Genomic DNA, 20,208 nt, shown 5'->3' with positions numbered 1-20,208 from the left:
GCATAAAAAATATTACACGAGATTATACATTAGAAGATACGTATAAAAAATAAACCAGAATGAGGAGCATGTGACATGACTTTGGCGGACAATAATACCACAAGTGAAAGCACAAATGCAAGGAATAACTTCTTAATGACATATATGAACTCAATAAATACTAAGATATAAGTAGTAGATTTTCCACACGTGTGCTAAAGGAATTTAATGATGGATTACCAAAAATGGATGTGTTCAAGGTGTTCCATTCGCGTATAGCACGAGGGAAGTATGAATATTTGAAACTGTCAGTACGGAATGAAAACTCGTTTAGAGTGTGTATGTGTTTGTTACGTGCTTATCGCGTTTGTGATTTTGATATGTATCTTGAAGTGTCGACTTTTAATTGATTGTGTACGAGTTGATACATGGTTTTAAGGCGCGCTAGTTTTGCTCTGTTTTGAAGGGTTAGTAGTCCTGCGTGTTTGAGTAGTTCTATTGGTGAGTCTGTCAACCTGTGTTTATTAAATATACATCTGACCGCCTTCCTTTGCACTGCTTCTATTTGTTTAGTAAGCTTGTTAGTGAAAGGAAACCAAACAACATTAGCGTACTCTAGAATTGGTCTGACATGTGTTATACGCAAGGAGCTTTGTTTCTGATGGTGTAGTTTGAGGCGTCTGTTAATGAAAAATAACTGTTTTAAGGCGGTTGATGTGACATTGTTAACATGAGAATCGCATCTGAGGTCAGAGGTCAGTGTTATGCCTAAATATTTATATTCGGACACCGAATCAAGATGAATGTTGTTCAATGTGTACTGGAAATTTGATTGGTGTATCTTTCTGGTTACGGATAAAGCAAGTGATTTTTTAACATTAATAGTCGTCTGCCATTCTTCACACCACTTGGTCACTGCTGTTAAAGCGTTATTTAAAGCTATATGGTCATTGACGCAGTTAATTTCCTGGTAAAGTACACAGTCATCGGCAAAGAGTTTAATATTGTGAGAAATACTAGTAAGTAAGTCGTTTATAAAAATTAAAAATACTGGGCCATGAACACTTCCTTGTGGCACGCCGGATGTAACATTAGCTGTTTCGAACTTAGCATTGCTAATTTCGACGAATTGAGTACGGTCAGTCAAATAATCAACGATCCAATCTACTATAGGGCCAGCTCCAATGGTTGCATTAAGTTTCATAATAAGTTTGGAATGTGATACGCGGTCGAAAGCTTTCGAAAAATCTAAGAAAATGAGATCAGGTGGCACTTAGATACAGTTCCTGCTAGCTTGGCCGCCTTTCGCATGCTGCGTCCCAGCAAACCAAAAACCTCTCAGAGACGCCTAGCTAGACGTCTCAGAGGTTTTTGGTTTGCTGGGGTATTATTCTGGCCGCACCTGCACGCTCCATTGGTAGGTGCTAAACGTGCGTCTAGCTTTGCTTTTTACAACGAGAAGCTACTATACAGGTGGCATCCGTAGCTTGTAGCCCCGGCCGGATAAGGATGCCAGTGGTCCCGAACAATACTCAGACTCAACATCCGAGGTCATAGTTCACCATAGCTAGTCCACGTGACAGCTTAAAAAAATAATCCACGTCCACTGCCGGGGGGGGGGGGGGGGGGGCATGTCAGTACCAGGTTTCGTCACCGGGGAGGGCTGCACTAGCGGGATTACAGTTATTCCCCAGGCCCCGTCTCAGCGATGGTCTGCAGCAGCGGCGCCTCCATGTCTGTATCCGTGCACACCCTGCGGGGATCGTCGTCCAGGAAGACGTCGAACACCGCCACGGGTGTCTCGCCCATGCCGTCGTCGTACGACCTCTGCATACGATGCTTCAGCTCTTGAGGTCCCGCCAGAGCTGCCGCCTGCGACCACAGAGCAGTCCATCAAAGACAGCTTGAGAAACATTGAGCGAAAAAGTGTGTCTCTCCATCAATAACAAACGCAAAGATGGTTTGGTTTGGTTTATGGGGTTTAACGTCCCAAAGCGACTAAGGCTCTGGAGACGCCGTAGTGGAGGGCTCCGGAAATTTCGACCACCTGGGGTTCTTTAACGTGCACTGACATCGCACAGTACACGGGCCTCTAGAATTTCTCCTCCAAAAAAATTCAACCGCCGCGGCCGGGACCGAACCCGCGTCTTTGGGGTCAGCAGCCGAGCACCATAACCACTGAGCCACATCGGCGGCGCAAAAAGTTAACATGTCCGACCACACGTTTCGACCGTAGCTAAGGTGTGAATTACTTAATACCTTACTTTCTTCTGATACTACCTTGGAGACGCCGCGGTGGCTCAGTGGTTATGGTGCTCGGCTGCTGACCCCAAAGACGCGGGTTCGATCCCGGCCGCGGCGGCCGAATTTCTTTGGAGGAGAAATTCTAGAGGCCCGTGTACTGTGCTATGTCAGTGCACGTTAAAGAACCCCAGGTGGTCGAAATTTGCGGAGAGCCCTCGACTATGGCGTCCTTGATAGCCTGAGTCGCTTTGGGACGTTAAACCCCATACACCAAACCATACTACGCTGGCGTTAAGCCTAAACATCGTGCAGCGCTGAGCAGCCTGTCACAGAGGCTACGAGGCACTTGCTACGTATTTCAAAGCGAAAGCTTTGCTACACCACGTTCCGCGAGTTTCGCCGACCCCGTCGTTTTGACCTTCAGTGACCTCCAGCCGCTCCGGAGTTGCGCAAGCTCGACCATGTGACTAGCCACGTCACTCGCCGCTGTGGTTCCACAGCCGCGCATGCGCTCTCCCGCATTGAGTCCACGTGACTCATGGCGCCCTTGACGGCGGTTTAAAGAGGAGCGCACCGCTCGCCTAAGCAGTGCGTGCTTCCATGGAACCGAGCGAAGCAGGGCCATCTCGGAAAGTTACGCAGAGGACCTTGCAATGTCGTCATTAAGCGACCACTGACCACCCCACGGATATCGCCAGCTTTTGCTTTGTATAAATAGGTTTAGAAAAGTTAAACCTTCAGTAATTACTTTCCGAAGGCCACTTTCATGCTCGTTACACAATAAACGAAATTACAACCTTGGGCGCCTGTAAGAAATTCTCAGGAGTGAAGAAACGAAGAGCTGCGTGTAGGATTAGGCACACCACTAGTGAAATTCCTGGAAACCGATGTTCCTGGCTGCGGCTTGGATGGCACTGTCATAGGCTTGGTGAAAGTGGACTGGACAGGTGCCGGAGTGCTGTATGGTGCGCACCACATCGGCGAAGTTTGTTTTTGCAGAATATTGTTGTGTTGTGTTGGGTTTAATGGCACATAGGCAGCTAAGGCCATCATGCGCTAAACACAAGGTATAGGAAGATTTAGTAAAAATGTGGAAGCTCTCAGTGGTATAAAGGGCCTAAAAATTTAACTACCTAGTAATAATGGGGAAAACGAGATTTAGGAATGGCTAATGGTAAAAGCTTTAAAAAGGTCAGGTAGCCTCAGCGGCCATCCTTGGCTGGGCAAGGATGCTGAGGATACCGACCAATCAAATAAAAGCCTCAGCCTTTTCCTCACGAATGAGGAAGTGGTTTTTGCAGAATAGTTGAAAGTATTCTATTCACTGAAGAGTCGTTGCGCTTCCTTAAAAGTGATATTCTGTTTTGTCTTGATCATTTTAATCTCTTTCTCGTTCTTCCATGAGGGACATGACCTTGAAGAGGCGGGTAATCACCTTCACAGATTCTGCAACGAAGTGCTGCACCTTCACAGTTTCAGGAAGCACGCACTTTTGAGGCGCATTTAGCGCGAGTTTTGTGCCCGCGGCAGCTTTGTGACACATGATCATACCTTTTACGTCTGAACACCTTCGTGGATTTGGGATGTAATGACGGACATTTACTTTCAACTGGCCTGCTCCTATGCACTCCGGGAGTGCTCTCGACTTGTATGTCAGGACTAGATGTTTTGTTGGGATTTCTTTGTCTTCCTTCCTTATTTTGTTACGATGTAAATTTATGTCATTTTGCTCCCTGAGGCCTTCCAGAATTTCATGATCAATCCGGTGGACGAAATCTGTTTAATAAATCACACCACGGATGCTGTTCAGGGATCGGTGTGCAGTGACAGAGAGAGATATATCCAATGGACAAAAGGTTGGGAGTATTGCACAGTCTCTTTAAGCTCTGCTAGTATGACACTACTGGGTATCTTTGATAGTTTTTTTTCCTGGATTCATCACCATCAGCCTGACTACGCCCACTGCAGGGCAAAGGCCTCTTCCATGTCTATCCAATTAAACATGCACTTTGCCAGCTGCGCCCACCATGTCACTGCAAATTCCTAATCCCATCCGCCCACCTATCTTTCTGCTGCCCCCTGCTACGCTTGCCTTCTCTTGGAGTCCGCTTCCTCACCCATAAGGACCAGCGGTTTGTCTTACCTCAGGCATCAGTTATACATTTAGAGACGAAGGAAGGAACGTTGTTCGTTAAATTTTTTTCTGCTTCTTGACTATAAAGGACATGGTACATTAGGAATGCTTCTTATCCTCACCGGAAAAATTCAGCTGTAACTTCGGTTCGCCCTGTTAATCCGAAGGACGATCATGTTTAGGGAAGGGAAGAGCCATAAAATATATATACTGTTCAGCCTGGGTGCAAGCCACCCACCCAACGAGCGGACGGGACAGGAACTTGGAAGCAGTCCTTGCCCACCCCAACATGGCGTAACGCAGAGCCGACCGCCACACAAGATTAACCACAGCCGCCAGGATTAAAAGAAAGAGAAAACAGAGGAGGAGAAATAGGATAGTTAAAAGAAAGAAGATAGGAAAGTGAAAGGTGGAGAGGAGAGCAGGAAAGGAGACTGCCGATTCCCCAATCGAGCCAGGCCACAAGTGCCGTCTACGGGAAGTGGAGGTAAAAGTGGGTGTGTTGCCTCCGCCGATGGGCCGTAAAGGTCCCAACACTCGGCTTCTGCTCAACCACAAGGATCCCCTCTTCCAGGGGAACTACGCTACCACACACTTCGAAGTGTGGGTTTGGTGAGCCCTGTGTGCCCACCCAAATCTCGCTGCGGGGATGTCCCTGGGGATGCTCGGGAGACCGTGGTGGGGTGTCGCAACTCACTGTCACCTGCATGTTGCATATTCCCCTGCGGCGCAACTTCTCACGGCACAGCTTGCGAAGTTAATGACGTTTTCATGCGAAATATCGTCTTGCGGCACGGCACCCCTTCGCACGACGGTGTTTACAGCTCAACTCGTCGACCACAGTTTTCAGAACAGCAGCACGAGCCTCCGCAGATCCACATCGTACTGTCCGCAGAGCAATGGACTAACCGAACGACTGAACAAGACTAGTGCGTACATGCTGTCCATAACGCCAACTAATATGGCAATGTAACGCACAGTTGACCTGGAAGACGACGATATAGGGGCTGCACTATCGCGTCTCGGCCGCCATTAACGCTTGCTATAGCTTGGCTTCAGGTATACAAGCACGCCTTTCTAACAAGTATACATAAAAAATTTGAAAACGTTTGGTTTGGTTTGGTTTATGGGGTTTAACGTCCTGAAGCGACTCAGGCTATGAGAGACGCCGTAGTGAAGGGCTCGGGAAATTTCGACCACCTGGAGTTTTTTAACGTGCGCTGACATCGCAACATCGCACAGTACACCGGCCTCTAGAATTTCTCGTCAAAAGGACGCCGCGGCCGGGATCGAAACGCGCAAATTAAAGAATGACAGCGGAACGCTTAACCGCTGCACTACTGCGCCTGGAGTTGTATGAGGACTCTCAGCTTTCTATGAACGTCAAGTAGGAGAATGTCCAATTCTGCATATATGGCAATCAACCCATTTAAGGTCCCGCGTCATACCATTAAGGCGGAGTTTAAGTATCCCTTCCAATTGAAGAATGAGTGCATGCTTTCGCACTTCTACTCTGTTTAACTGCGTTAAACCCCTGCCAATTTTTTAAGCACGTCATTCTAACAAGCGCATAATAGAAAACTGAAAGTGGGCAAAATACCCGATGGCGAGGGTTAAACGCATGCACTGTCAGCATCACCCACCTCCTGAATAGCGCCATCTTTTAGGCTCTTGATGCTCCGGCCCTTCACCACCCGGCACTCTTCATCGGCATCGTGATCTTCGGTCAACAGCTCACACACGTCCTTGTAGCTTGTTTTGCCCCACATAATTTCTCTCCCGTTGAAGACAGAGGATATGCGCACAGTGGGCGCTAGGTATTGCACTTCCGTCGCGTGCTCCAGGTGGTAGATGTCGGCGCCCACCTGGAAAGCGAACAATTCTCAGAAAGTGCAATCTCGCGAGCATGGAAGAGCCGCACATTAGATTTTTATCCGACTAAGCAGCGCTCTAAATGCTAGACATAATAATTTTGACAAGTATTGAGTTGAGTTTAATGGCGCATAAGCAACTAAGGCTATCATGCTATCATGACAAGGCTATCATGACAAGTATTGAAACCTTCGCTACTGATCACACTCTTAATGCTCCGCCTCTGTGGCTCAGTTATGGCGCTCGGCTGCTGACCCAAAACATGCGAGTTCGATCCCGGCCGCGGCGGTCGAATTTCGAGAGAGACGAAATTCTAGAGGCCCGTTGTACTGTGCGATGTGAGTGCACGAATCCCAGGTGGTCGAAATTTCCGGCACCCTTCACTACGGCGTCCCACATAGCCTGAGTCGCTTTGGGACGTTCAAACCCCATAAACCATAAACCATCACTCTCTCAATGGTACTGATATAGCAATATTTATCACTTATACCAGGCGTTCTAGTTCCCACCTATAGTGCCCGTCTAGTCTTCGCCGTAGGATTGTACTGGATGGTTTATTAATAAGGGTGCTTTATTTTGAGGCCTGCTAGAGCTTCCCAACTTGTTGACCCTGGAAACCCGTCATCACCATCATCAACATCAGCCTGACTACACCCACTGCAGGGCAAAGGCCTCTCCCATGTCTCTCCAATTAACCCTGTCCATCGCCAGCCACGGCCACGATATTCCCACAAATTTCTTAACCTCATGCACCCACCTAATTCTCTACCGCCCCCTGCTACGTTTGCCTTCTCTTCGAATCCACTCCGTTAAGGACCAGCGGTTATCTTGCCTTCGCATTACATGGCCTGCCCAAGCCCACTTCTTCCTCTTGATTTCGACTAGGATATCTTTAACCAGCGTTTGTTCCCTCACCCACTCCGCCCGCTTCCGATCTTTAAACATTACACCTACCATTTTTCTGTCCATAGCTCGCAGCGTTGTCCTTAACTTAAGCTGAACCCTCTTTGTTAGCCTCCACGTTTTTGCCCCATAGGTGAGTACCGGTAAGATACACCTGCTGTATAGCATGTCATAACGTAGCAGATCATTTGCATGCTTTGTATCATAGCACATCATGTATCCCACTTCTTCGCTCCGTTGCCTTTGCATGTGACCGTTCCTCACGCGCGACGGCGGTCACATACCGCAGCCTCAATTATGGCAGCGTCCCACGCTTGCACGGCCTCTGGTGGTGGTGGCGAAAACATTCATTTGGAAGGAAGAGGAGGTGTGCCGATCCTTACAAGCACTCGGTGGAGGTCAACAGTTTGGGACCCCAGTGGCGGTGACCGCCGCCCGACTAAGGCTTGTTGGGCCTGTAAGTCGTGGCAGCCGAGCAGGATCGCCTCCCCGTCCTCCCGGGTTGGGTTGGTTTGGGGATAGGGGGAATGGCCGGGTTGGAGGGGCAGGCGCACACCATGTGAGAGGTGTCCGAAGACACCGCACTACAGTGAGGGCCGCTGCTGCTAAAGGAGGGGTCAGAATGTTTCAGTGCTGCCGGTCATAGCAACTGGTGAAAAGGCGGAGAAGGAGCCGCTCATCGCCCTCTTCAGGCCTTTACATAGGCGAGGGTAAAGGCGATGACTATCTTTATAATAGGTTTTAATATCTCTGAAGGTATAGATCGGATCAGGATGGGGTTCCTGATCGGGTGAGGAGAAAACAGCTCGGTGAGGGAGCGCGCAGGCGGCTGCGTCTGCTGCCTCGTTTCCTGCCAACCCCTGATGAGCAGCGGCCCATATCAAATCAAATCAAATCAATTTATTCAAACATCCTGAGATGCTTAGGGGCACGGACAAAAAGCCAAAGGCGGCTTGACGAGGTCCGTGCCCCTTACAAGGCATACAGTGGAATACGCGGAATGTTTCAAATACAGGCAGTGAATTTGCAGAAAACATAGAAAAAGCAGCTGCCCACAAGGCAGAAAACGAAAGGCAAACAAAACTTTAGGGGTCCGGATCATGAAAAAAAAAATGTAGTGCACAAAGCTGGCTAAGTATAAAAAATGCACGGCACGAAAGTGAAGGGAAGAAAAAACGAGAACAAAATAACACACATCTCTGTAACAGTGCTTATTTCACAAACAAAAACAAAGAAATTCACTTTATCGCCACGTACAATTCTTTTGATTACAGAAACATGCTGCGTAGATCCCTGAACGATTTGTTGAGGACGTCTCGGTTATCATCACCGGAGAGTTCGTTCAGGATAGCTGGCAGACGATATTTCAACATTTGTTTCCCGTAATTTGTGCGGCATACATCAACTTTCCATTTTTCCGGATTTCGTGTACAATACACAGGATAGTTCGCAGCAAGTGCGGCTAAGGTAAGGGTGTGCGGGGTCCGTATCCGAATGCAATTTTGGCAGATTCCATAGGCTTGGAAGGGAGTGCAGCCTTGTTCGACGTTCCGACAGGCCCCTCCCGAGTAGGTGATTGTGTATTTTGAATCGGAATGTCAGGCCCCGAGAGCAATCGCGACCTCTTCGGCTTGCGTTGCACTGCGGGCTCTGAAGGTGAGGCCGTTAACTGTGTTGCTGTTGTGAACTACCGTGACCGTGTACCATCCCCCGTGGTGAGGACCGGAGGCGTCCAAGTAGTATACATTATCTGTTAGCATAATGTCGGCCACTGGAAATTTTCCACTGCTTGAGCGATCACTGAAGACCCTCCCGTTTGTGATAGATATACAAATTTTGTTCATTAGTAATATGCATAATTTTCGTTTTTTTCTTATTTATAGGGTCACTTCTAAATAACTACACTCTGGTGCAAAAATCGCTCGGCATTTCTTGAGATTAATACTTAATTGAGACTGTTTATGGTGCACTAGTTCCCCGAAAAAACTTTGTGCAAGCAGGCAAGTCAAAGATAACATTGTTTTAGTGCCTGCGCGCTTCTTTCATCTCACCTTCTCCCTTTCTCTCTGGGTGCGGTTAAGCTGTACACCGAGAAGTGAGACAGTTACAGCGCCAATTCCTTTGCTCAAATGTTCAGAAACCGCTCGTCTACAGAGCCGGAGTACCCGGGTTCGAATCCGACCGCGGCGGCCGCGTTTCGATGGAGGCGAAACGCCAAAGGCGCCCGTGTGCTGTGCGATGTCGGTGCACGTTAAAGGTCCCCAGATGGTCAAAATTATTATTCCGGAGAACGATGCACAAAAAGTGCAAGGAGAACGACAGCAACGCCCGAAGTAGACCGCACACCTTCTCAGACGATCTGAAGCGAGACGCAGTCTCACCAAAAGATGGCGGAAGCAAAAACACAACAGGAAACTAAAAGTAAGATAGCCGAATTGACGAGAAAGGCAGAATACGCGATGAAACTCACGAAACAAAATTGGGAACAACTCAGTGACTCGCTTATGGGAATTCTAGGCACGGCCAGAGCCTGGAATCTCTTTTAGAGCACTAATCGATCCGACCAAAGTAAAATCAGAAAACAATAAAGTCATCCCAAGGTTCATCTACTCCTTCGAGGGATCAGACATCGCCCTACTGGAGAAGGCACGAGAAAAATGTTTCGGCGATCACAACCCCCCGCGATACCAAGGAACGTATCGAAGAGCCGAAAACGAGATGCTCGACCTCCCCATAACTGTGGAAGAGGTTTACGCGGCCATAAGAAACACCACCAGAAACACAGCAGCTGGAGCGGACAGAATCGACAACGCCCTAATCCGCAACCTGAGCGACGACCTCATACAACAGCTCGTCAGCTTCCTCAACAAACATTGGGAGGCGGAGACGGTTCCCGGAGATTGTGTACTGTGCCCGGCGGTGCTTTAACATTTCAATACATCCTTTGATGGCGCGTACCAGTTCTGTGGGGAGGTGGCTGACACCTTCCACATGGTTTGGGCGTGTCAGTCAAACCCATCTATCCCCCCAACCCCAACCCCACCAAAGAGGACTGGGAGGCGGCCCTGCTCGGCTGTCAAGACCTAAAGAGCCAAAAGGCTTTGGTTCAACGGACGCGGGCGGCGTTGCTTGCCAATGGGGCACCGGAATAGGGGCTCCACCCAGTATTGTAAGGGGAAAGGGCCAATAGGGTCCTACTCCAATCACCCTTCTGTAAAAAAACTTAATTTCCCATAAATGTTTTTCACCACCACCCAAAGATTGGAAACACGCCGAAGTAATAATGATACCTAAACCTGGCAAAAAGCTCAAAATTGAAAACCTCAGGCCCATATCGCTCACGTCGTGCCTTGGCAAGCTTTACGAACGGGTGGTAACTTTACGACTGCAAAATTACATGGAAGATAACGACTGTGTACCAAATCCCATGTTCGGCTTTAGAAAAAAGCTCTCGACGCAGGACGTTCTCCTCCAAATACAAGAAGATGTGCTGCGAAACGTACGTACCTCGGACGGGAGAAAATGTCATAATTTATTTATTTATTTTATTTATTTATTATTTTATTTATTTATTTATTATTTATTATTTTATTTATTTATTTTATAATGGCCCTGGACATCAAGGGGGCATTCGATAACGTCAGCCACGAAGCGATCCTTACGGGCCTACGCAAGCTGGACTGCGCACGCAGATTCCACGGCGTCGTCAAAGCCTTCCTGTCCGATAGAACTGCCACCATCGGCATAGGAGACCTTCGATCGGATAAAATTCGCACTCCAAACAAGGGAACACCCCAAGGGTCAGTTATATCACCCTTACTCTTCCACATAGCTACGATAGGCCTAGCTCGAAAACTAGAGAACATCGAAGGCATCAGGCATGCCATGTATGCTGACGATATAACAGTCTGGACCATGGAGGAAGGAAAAAGAGAGGAGAGGCCCTTTCCACACAACACCATGGGAGAAAAATGTGGAGGAAATCACGTGGTTTTTTTCGCGATCGGGAGGCCATCTTGTCCGGGCAGCTTAGCAACGGCGTCGTAGTTGCTGCTTGCAAGCCGGGCGGTAGCAGACGACCGCGGCGTAGCAGTTGCGGTGCGGCGTACTTTTCTCAACTGCTCGAGTTTGTTTTTGATCGGGCTCGCAAGCTTGCGTTGGCGCCGTTCACTCATATCTCAGGCGGAATTCGCTGCAAAGCTCTCGTTGTTGCGTGCATTCATTTCAGCGTGCTCGACCACGATCGCACGGGCATTTCGTCAACTGCGTCACTGCTCGGAGCCGTCGGGAGACCGCCGCTGCTTACTGAGGAGCACTCGCGCTGTTCGTTTACCAGTGATTCAATACGCCGGGCGCTAGAGAGGTCGTCGGCGTATTGCGCGGACGTTTCGCGTCCTGTGCGTGCAGTGTGCGTGTGCCATTCGCGCTCCCGTTTCCATCGGCAGTGAAACCTCGTTGCTATTAGGCGTGCTCTTGCAACGCTCTAGTGACCGTTACTGGTGTTAGTGTAACTATTTTCGTTTTTCGCGATTGCGCTTGTGTGAGCAGCGGGGGCCATGACATCGGTGGAGGGCGATATTTTAAAGGAAGCCGCTGCGCTCGCTTTGCATGCTTGCACGCCCCTGTTATACGCCGCCGGTAAAAATGAAAAGAAAGAGACCCTGCGCTTAAACAATACCTTAGAGATTTTTTTTCTTTAATAAAGGCGAAGGGTTAGTTTAGTTCACTGCAATATCTACATAAAGATACGAATGCACACAGGATGCCGAGAACTTCATTTGTAAAAAACATTTATTTTCTCACAAAAAACAACTCGCATGAAAAAACGTGGCTATTTACAATATCTTCACATCATATACAACAACATAAAAGCTTCTGCTCTATAACAAAGTCATCAACTGCAAACAAATGACATTTGTCAAAACTTCAACCCCATACGCAAACCTGCGCTCGGCTGCAGATCCTTTAAAAAAAAAAGCACTTTTTATTTTCGCGATACCTTCATTTGAGGAGAATGCAAAGGATTAAAAAGGTCTGTTAATAATGGGGTGAACTGTGCCTAGAATTAAAAGGAGTGCCATACGCCGTGCGACGGTGAAGAATAAATGGGCACTCTTATTTTCGTTTCCACATTTCGTTTCCACATTTATTTTCGTTTCCAATAAATAAATAAAACATGTGCCCCCCTCGAACAAAATTTCTGGCTACACCACTACTCGTGTGGAATTCGCGCGGCTAGGGGCCCGCGTTTCTCGCGTGTGCTTAGTTGTCCTTCGCCCACCGCAGTAATTGAAAGCGACGGTCACTTCCCGTGCTTACAAGAGTTGAGGAACAGGGAGGAGATTTTCGATACCGCACGAATGCCCTTCCCGGGCATCGGTGGCCGTCGTGTGGTTTCGCGCGACGAGGGGCCCACGTTTCTCGCGTGTCCTTCACCTCACCCGGTGAAGGCTAATTTCGAGCGCTGAGCTAAACAAGCAAGTATACTAGTTTCATCGAATGCAGCCTTCAACTTCAGAGTCCCAGGGATGGGCGTTGCCAAAGGGGGGCCACCGCAAGATGGGCCACCGCAGTAATTGAAAGCGAAGGTCACTTCCCGCGCTTGCAAGAGCTGAGATAAGTATTTTTCTCGGCTGCTACTAATTGTGACCAGGGCCGAGCAGTTGGAGACGGCGCGGAGACGACGCAGTACGAAGCAGTAACTGAAAGTAGCCGCCTGTCTCACACGGATATTTCCGCTTTATTAACTTTTCCGCTGACGAACACCGGCATAGGGCGCCCTAAACCGGCCGGTAAGCAGCCAAGCGCCACCAGCGCGGGGATCTGTGCCCCTGCGGTAGCACGCTCCTTCGTTGGCTTTGAAACGCGCGCGCAGTAGTCGAGGGCGGGACTTATGCGATGACGTCAGCCCGGACAAGATGGCGCCGAGCTGGTTTCCGGCTTCACAAAATGTCACGTGACGGCCTCTCCTCTCTTTTTCCTTCCTCCATGGTCTGGACAGACACGGGCGCTCTCGGAGAGAAGGAAGAAAGGCTACAGCAAGCGGCCTCTTGAGTAGAGCAATACCTCGCAGCAAGAGGACTCGCATGCTGGACCGAGAAATCAGAACTGCTGAGAGTCTGGAGAGGCAAGCAAAACCGGAACGTTCCAACCAACGAGGACCTAAAACTCTACGTCTACCTTGAAGGGACGCCCATACCCGAAAAGACAACAATAAAAATTTTGGGCATGTGGGTTCAATCCGACCAGAACAGTACTCACACTTTTACCCTGCTCAAAGCAACAACGCTACAAGTCGCACGCATGATCACCCGCATCACCAACAGGCGACATGGCATGCCACAACACAACACAACGCATGCCACAACACAACACCTCTGAGGAGCTACGAGAGGCGCAGCTTGAGTCGCAAAAACCAAGGCTGCTGCAGACAACGACTGGAAGAGCGCTCCTAAAGAGGCTCGGCTACCGCGAGCAGATGCGAGAAATGACGAGGACAGAAACGATCCCCGACGAGCTTCGCAAGAGCCTCAAGGTATAGCGCCAATACCAAAAAACATGGATCCCAACCTCCATCGAGGCAGAAGAGAAGCAAGGGCCGAATTCATCGAGAAAACACACGCTCCTCAAGCCACGACCGTGTATGCAGACGCGTCTTAGAGAGGAGGAGACACCAAAATCGCTGAGGCGGCGGTGGTCGATTCGTCTTTACGCGAAATGACCAGCGCGTCTCTCTGAGGCTGCACAGCTGCAGAGTCCGAGGAAGAAGCCGTTGCTCTAGCGGTGGCGGAGGGCTATAGAACCGGGCGGTCGCTAACAATACTCACGAACCGAAATTACATGAATGGCAGAATAGGTCGTCACGCGCTCCGTATACTCCTCGCAGCGAGCGACAGAATTGAAAACCAGGAAGAACAAAACGACAAGATCCCGCACAAAATTGTGTGGGTGCCCGGGCACACGGGGGTGGCAGGGAATCAAGAGGCCGACAGGATAGCTCAAGGATACAATACTTTCCGAGCATCCTACGAGACCGCAGAACTCGCGCCAGCACCCATGGAATACTCGGCCATACTACAAAACTATAGAGCCAGAAGAATGCGAAATCCCGACCCGCACAAATCACTCAGCAGAGAGGACGCTGTCACTTTGAGACAATTACAAACAGGCTCTTTCCCAAACCTACATATACTAAACAAAATGCACCCTACGATATACACGAACAAATGACCCTGGTGCGACGAAAAACCTACTCTATACCACATCAGATGGGCCTGCCAAAACATAGACTTGGTCCCCAAAATACAAAACCCGAGTGCGGAGCAATGGGAGACTCTGCTGTCCAGCGACCGCTTGAAGACCAACAAGGTCTGGTACAGCGTGCTCAACGGGCGGCAGTGGTCAGAGGAGCCCTGGACTGAGGGCAACCGACCATTGATTAGAGGCGGACAACTTCGACAGGGAAGGCTCCTGGGGATAGAACCAAGACGCCTTCGAAGATTCCCCCAAACCGCAGGAAAAGCAGTAGTAATAATGTTTTCTCTTCCTTCCTTCCTTCCTTCCTTCCTTCCTTCCGGAGACGTCCACTACGGCACCTCTTTCTTCCTTTCTTCTTTCACTGCCTCCTTTATTCCTTCCTTTTATTCCATCTTCCTTCCCTTCCCTCGGGTGTCCACCGAGATTTGTGCGACAGGTATTCATCCATTTCCTTCCTCAAAACCAATTTTCTATTTCACTTTTTTCAACAATTTGCGCCGTTGGCAACATTTTGGTTTCGTTTATGGGGTTTAACGTCCCAAAGCAACTCAGGCTATGACAGACGTCGTAGTGAAGGACTCCGGAAATTTCTACCACCTGAGATTCTTTCACGTGCACTGACATCGCACATTTTGATATCTGCTTTTAAACGCGGGTCTATTGCCTAGCATAATTTCGGGGAAATATATATTTTAATCCTTCCTAATTTGGTCAGTAAAGTGAGAATAAGAAAATCTCGACATTGCCGGAAATATCTCGAACTCACTACCGAACGAGAAATGCGCGATCGTTTGAAGAACACCGTACAAGAGAACCTTCACAACGTGAGAACACAGGGTCTCTTCGCTAAAAAAAAAAAGTTCAGGGGGCACTTTGGCTCTCTAAATTGCTGCAAGGCGAAAGCCTTTCCTGGCGCACTGTTGGGAATTCTCTGCGAGACTGTTTGTGCTTTACTAGTGCTTTATTTGACTACACACTTTGGCTACACATTACAACACACTTTGACTGCCGACTTTGACTGCTTCTTTAGCACGACTCTCTCTCTGCTTCGATGAGCTCGGTTTATTCATGGCTCTGTTCGCAGTAATGAGGTATGCAATGCGGTCACCCACGGACGCTTTACGGCCCCTGTCGCAGTGGACGGCAACTATTTTATTAGTTGTCTGCTCCCAAAGGGGGCGTCAAGACTTTGTGCGTGACCTCATTACTGCGAATCCGCGCACTCTAACGTCATAACCATTTCGACCAACCGAAAAGCGTGACAACCCCGCTGACAACCTTCTGTCGACAACGATGAGGCATTTAAGGCTTTCGCCTTAATACACAGTGACCCTGAGACCACTCTGCAGAAACAAATCCCTCGAACTGAAGCGGTACATCCGAGGAGTGCTTACGCTACGACGCACCGAAATGCTGTAGGCAAACTTGCGGAGCGTCTCGAGGTCGTCGCTAGATTTCACGTACTGGTCCCTGATCTTCCGGAAGGCTGACGCTGCCAGGAGCCGTTCGCCGGTGCATGCGAGCATTGCCGGCCGACGGAGCTTGTGCGTCGTCACGACCACGTACTGCAAGTACGGCAGCTGAGCCGTAAAATTGTAAGATTCCAGGAACTTGGGCAGCGGCGGTACCGTGAACATCAACTTGTACCTCCCCTTGGCCGACACAAAAAATTTTTTCAGAAAATCCGATAAGCCGCTTCTGGTTGAGCTGCATGCGTCTCCCGGCCGGTTCCAGTCGAGATTGATGCCTGCGATAGGGGAGAAAAAAAAACTAAGCGCAGTCGGCTTACGCTAAAAATGGTGTACAATCATATCATTGCAAAAGAAATTCAGTGGGCACTTTGGCTTTCTAAAGTGCTGCAAGGGGGAAAGCCTTTCCTGGCGCACAGTCTGGCATTGATCTCTTTATTTCTTTTTTACTTTTTGTAGTTTTATTTTTTGTTTATTTTTATTTTCATTTTAATTTTTGTTTCTCTTCTTTCAATTTTTTCTTCAATATTTTTCCCGTTTATAGATTTCTTGATTTTTTTCTGATTTTTCTTTGTTTTTGATTTCTTTGTTATTTCCTTAACTTCTTTAATTCTTTTTTTTTCATTTTTTTTCTTATTTTTTTATTTCCATGGCTGACCTCATTACTCCAAATCCGCGCACTCTAACGACATAACCATTCCGACCAACCGAAAAGCCTGACACCTCTGCTGACAACCTTCTGTCGACAACGATGAGGCATTAAAGGCTTTCGCCTTAATATCAGAATTGAAATATCAGAGTAGAATGGAAAGTCCCGAATGGAAAGTCTAGCACAAGCCTAGAGTTGTATAAACAGTCGGTACTCAAGGGTAAAGGAGTGCATTCCAGGAGAAGGCTAGCGTAGTAGGGGAAGGCAGAAAGTTAGGTGGGCGTTTAAGAAGTTTGCGGGGATAGGGTGGCCCCAACTGGAAAAGGTCAGGGTTAATTGGAGAGACATGCGAGAGGTCTCTGCCCCGCAGTGTGCGTAGTTAGGGTGATGATTATGCCATACTTGATTACTCTTTGCGCCTGGATTGGTTTGGTTTGGTTTAGTCCGATTTATCGTCCCAAAGCGCTGCGATTTCTCAAAAATATGGTGTAAATATTACTGTCACCAACTCTTCCACGAAACCAGTGTGCCGGGTAGGGGTCATGAGAAGCGCCCAAGCACATTTATTCCTCTCGATTTCGACCAGGATGTGATTAACCCGCATTTGTTCCCTCACACACTCTGCCCACAACCGGACTCTTACAACACTGTGCCCACTTCGAGTTATCGATCAATTCGCTCTCGCCCTACCATAAGCTTGCCGTCCCGGTTAGCTCAATTGGTAGAGCGACTGCTCCGGTGTAGCGGTGGTCCCCGGTTCGATCCCCGGACCATGACGAATTTTTCTTTAACTGCGAAGTTTCTGAGAAAGCTGTATAGCTTTCCTTTGTAGCCGTATGACAGCGCTTGGGTGGATGTCAATGAGTAATTACTCCCTTATCACAAATCTACTCCACCTTGGGGGATTCCCCTAAACATTTGACCAACACTGTGCCCACTTCGAGTTATCGATCAATTCGCTCTCGCCCTACCATAAGCTTGCCGTCCCGGTTAGCTCAATTGGTAGAGCGACTGCACCAGTGTAGCGGTGGTCCCGGGTTCGATCCCCGGACCAGGACGAATTTTTCTTTAACTGCGAAGTTTCTGAGAAAGCTGTATTGCTTTCCTTTGTAGCCGTATGGCTGCGCTTGGGTGGACGTCAATGAGTAATTACTCCCTTATTACAAATCTACTCCACCTTGGAGGATTCCCCTAAACATTTGACCAAAACCTGCCATATGCGCTCCACCCCACTCTTATTCATCTAATTATTACCCTCTAATTATACGGATCACCGGTCACTAGCTGCCCTAAGTAGACGTGCACCTGGGTACCAATTGTCAACTACTGTTCCCTTGTTAGACTGTTGAACATTAGTTTGGTTTTCTGCATTTTTAGGCTCACCGTTCTGCTCTGCCTCTCTAACTCCTTGGTCACTCTTTGCAGTTCATGTCCTCTGTGACTCAGCAAGGCAATGATCACGAAATAAGATTACTTAGGTATTCTCCAATAACTCTTATCCCCAACTGTTCCCATTTCAGGCCCCGGAATACCTCCTGTGTCTCCCTGCATGACACCTTTCCTTATTGGAATTTTATTGCCGACTTTATCGAGAACTATCATAGCTGTGGAATCGTTATAAATATCTTCATATATTTTCACAAAACACTCTTCTACACCCTGATTCCGCATTGCCTGCATGACTGCTGAGGACTCTACCGAGTCGATTGCTTTCTCGTAATCAATGAACGCTATATTTAGGGGCTGGTTATATTCTGCGCATTTCTCTATCACCTGATTGATAGCGTGGATATGGTCTATTATCCAGTATCCTTTACGAAAGCCTGTCTGATCATTTGCTTGATTGAAGTCTAAGGTTGTCCTGATTCTATTTGCGATTACCTTAGCAAAACATTTCCGAAGACACTTTGGAAATAAGCCTTGTGGTCAACCCAGTGCCGCTTCCCCGAACCACTTGGCGCGGAATCACTGGGCCGCTTCGGAGCCATAGGTCTCACTTACTCGACTGCAACGAGACGTCTGGCGAAGAAGCGGCAGTGCAGCGCCCACCGCCGATGGGCGCGCGCTCGTTCTACCACTACTGTGTGACGTCACGGTTACTATGCACAGCTGCGCCCCCCCCCCCCCCCCCCATCGGCGCGCCGGTTGCTAAGGAGGGGAGGAGGTTGCGCCGCTGCACGGAGGAGAGGCACACTTGGCACGATTCCTGAAGCGTGACACCTCTGCTGGCAACCGTCTGTCGACAACGATGAGGCTTCAAAGGCTTTCGCCTTAATATCTTGAAGGCAACGAATAGTAACCTTATCCGTCTGACTTTTGAGGTCCTTGACGTCGACTTTCTTATGAATTGAGATAATGTTAGCGTTCTTCCAAGCTCCTGGCACGCTCGAGGTCATAAGGCATTGCGTATACAGGGTGGCTAGTTTTTCCAGCACAATCTCCCCTCCGTCCTTATCTGCAGTTACCTGATCCTCACCAGCTGCTCTCTCCCTTTGCATTGTTCCTGAGGCTTTCTTCCTCTTTCGTTACTGGCGGGATATCCCATTGCTGTCCCATTACTCTCTCAGTAATGTTCCGATTGCTATGGCTACTGTAAAGACTTGTGTAGAACTCTTCGGCTACTTTAACTACATTGTTCATATTGCTAATGTCGTTTCCCTCTGTTTCTTAGCGCATACATCTGGTTTTTAACTGCGCCTAGTTTTCTTCATTGCTTTTAGGCTGCCTCCGTTTTTATAACATGCTCGATTTTCTCCTTGTTAGACTTCCTTAACTCGACTAGCTTGCACTTATTTGTTAACTTTGATAGCTCTGCCACCGTACACTAAAAAAAATTGCACCCTTAAGGGTGCATTCCCGTATCTATAACTCACACCCTCCTAAAAGGGTGCAAAGTATGATCGTCGCACCCATAGCAAGGGTGGGATCGTTCCAGTTGCACCCTTATGTTTTGGCAGCCTAAAAGGGTGCAAAGTATGCTTGTCGTACCCTTTTAACGACTGCTTTAAAGTTTCATAGGTTTTTATTGCTTTAAAAGGTGGTGTTCAATTTCTTTTTTAGCGCACACTTTTGAATGGAAGCTAAACATTTCCTATGAAAAGCTGCCGACGACCTGCCCCACATTGCACTAAGGTTATGGCATCTCAAACTATAAATATAATACCCAGATGTGAGTCTCACGGTGTTCGAAACAACCGCGTCCGCCGAAGCGAAGACGCCGGCTGAAACAACAGATGCCATTCCGGGCGCACTTTCTCTAAGTTTATATAAGCCATTCCAGCCACCCCCTATTTGGAGTCAGTGACGCTTAGCACTTCAGCTAAAATAATTCAGTTAATTATCACATTCTGGGGACGCAGATCCCAGTTCTAGCTGCTCGCATCATGATTGCAGCTGTCTTTTAATGGAAAACTCAATTAGCTCACACTATATTAAAAGCACGCTTGATGGAAGTACTTTGACAAGTCAAAGAATACCGTACACCCTTACGCACCCTTGCAACTGAAGGAGCTACAACACCCTTGCACCCGCGCAGCTTTGAACGGTTCATGGATGCATTAAACGTGCTAACGTGCTCAGCGCACCCTTTTCCAAAAAAATAATAAAAAATGAGGGTGTGGAAAGGGTGCAGCCATGAGGGCTACGCCTTTAAGGGTGCAAATTTTTTTACTGTGTAGGGTTAGGTGGTTTCATGTTTGGAG

At 48.3% G+C, this 20,208-nt stretch overlaps 1 protein-coding gene across 1 annotated transcript; it reads right to left on the bottom strand.

Moving 5' to 3' along the window:
* Positions 1-1,662: 1,662 nt before the first annotated feature.
* LOC149366579 (uncharacterized) lies at positions 1,663-16,189 on the bottom strand. The gene is made up of 3 exons (XM_089571376.1): positions 15,796-16,189; positions 6,001-6,222; positions 1,663-1,851 (listed from the first exon to the last, which is right to left on the bottom strand). Exons 1-3 carry the CDS (start codon positions 16,024-16,026, stop codon positions 1,663-1,665), a joined length of 642 nt encoding a protein of 213 aa, XP_089427502.1. The 5' UTR covers positions 16,027-16,189.
* Positions 16,190-20,208: the final 4,019 nt, after the last annotated feature.

The sequence above is a fragment of the Amblyomma mixtum genome, chromosome 1 (assembly GCF_055824585.1).
Source record: "Amblyomma mixtum isolate Tamu chromosome 1, ASM5582458v1, whole genome shotgun sequence".
Lineage (NCBI taxonomy): Eukaryota > Metazoa > Arthropoda > Arachnida > Ixodida > Ixodidae > Amblyomma > Amblyomma mixtum.
The sequence above is the reverse complement of the archived record's forward strand: the minus strand, read 5'-3'. Positions and strand labels throughout refer to the sequence as shown.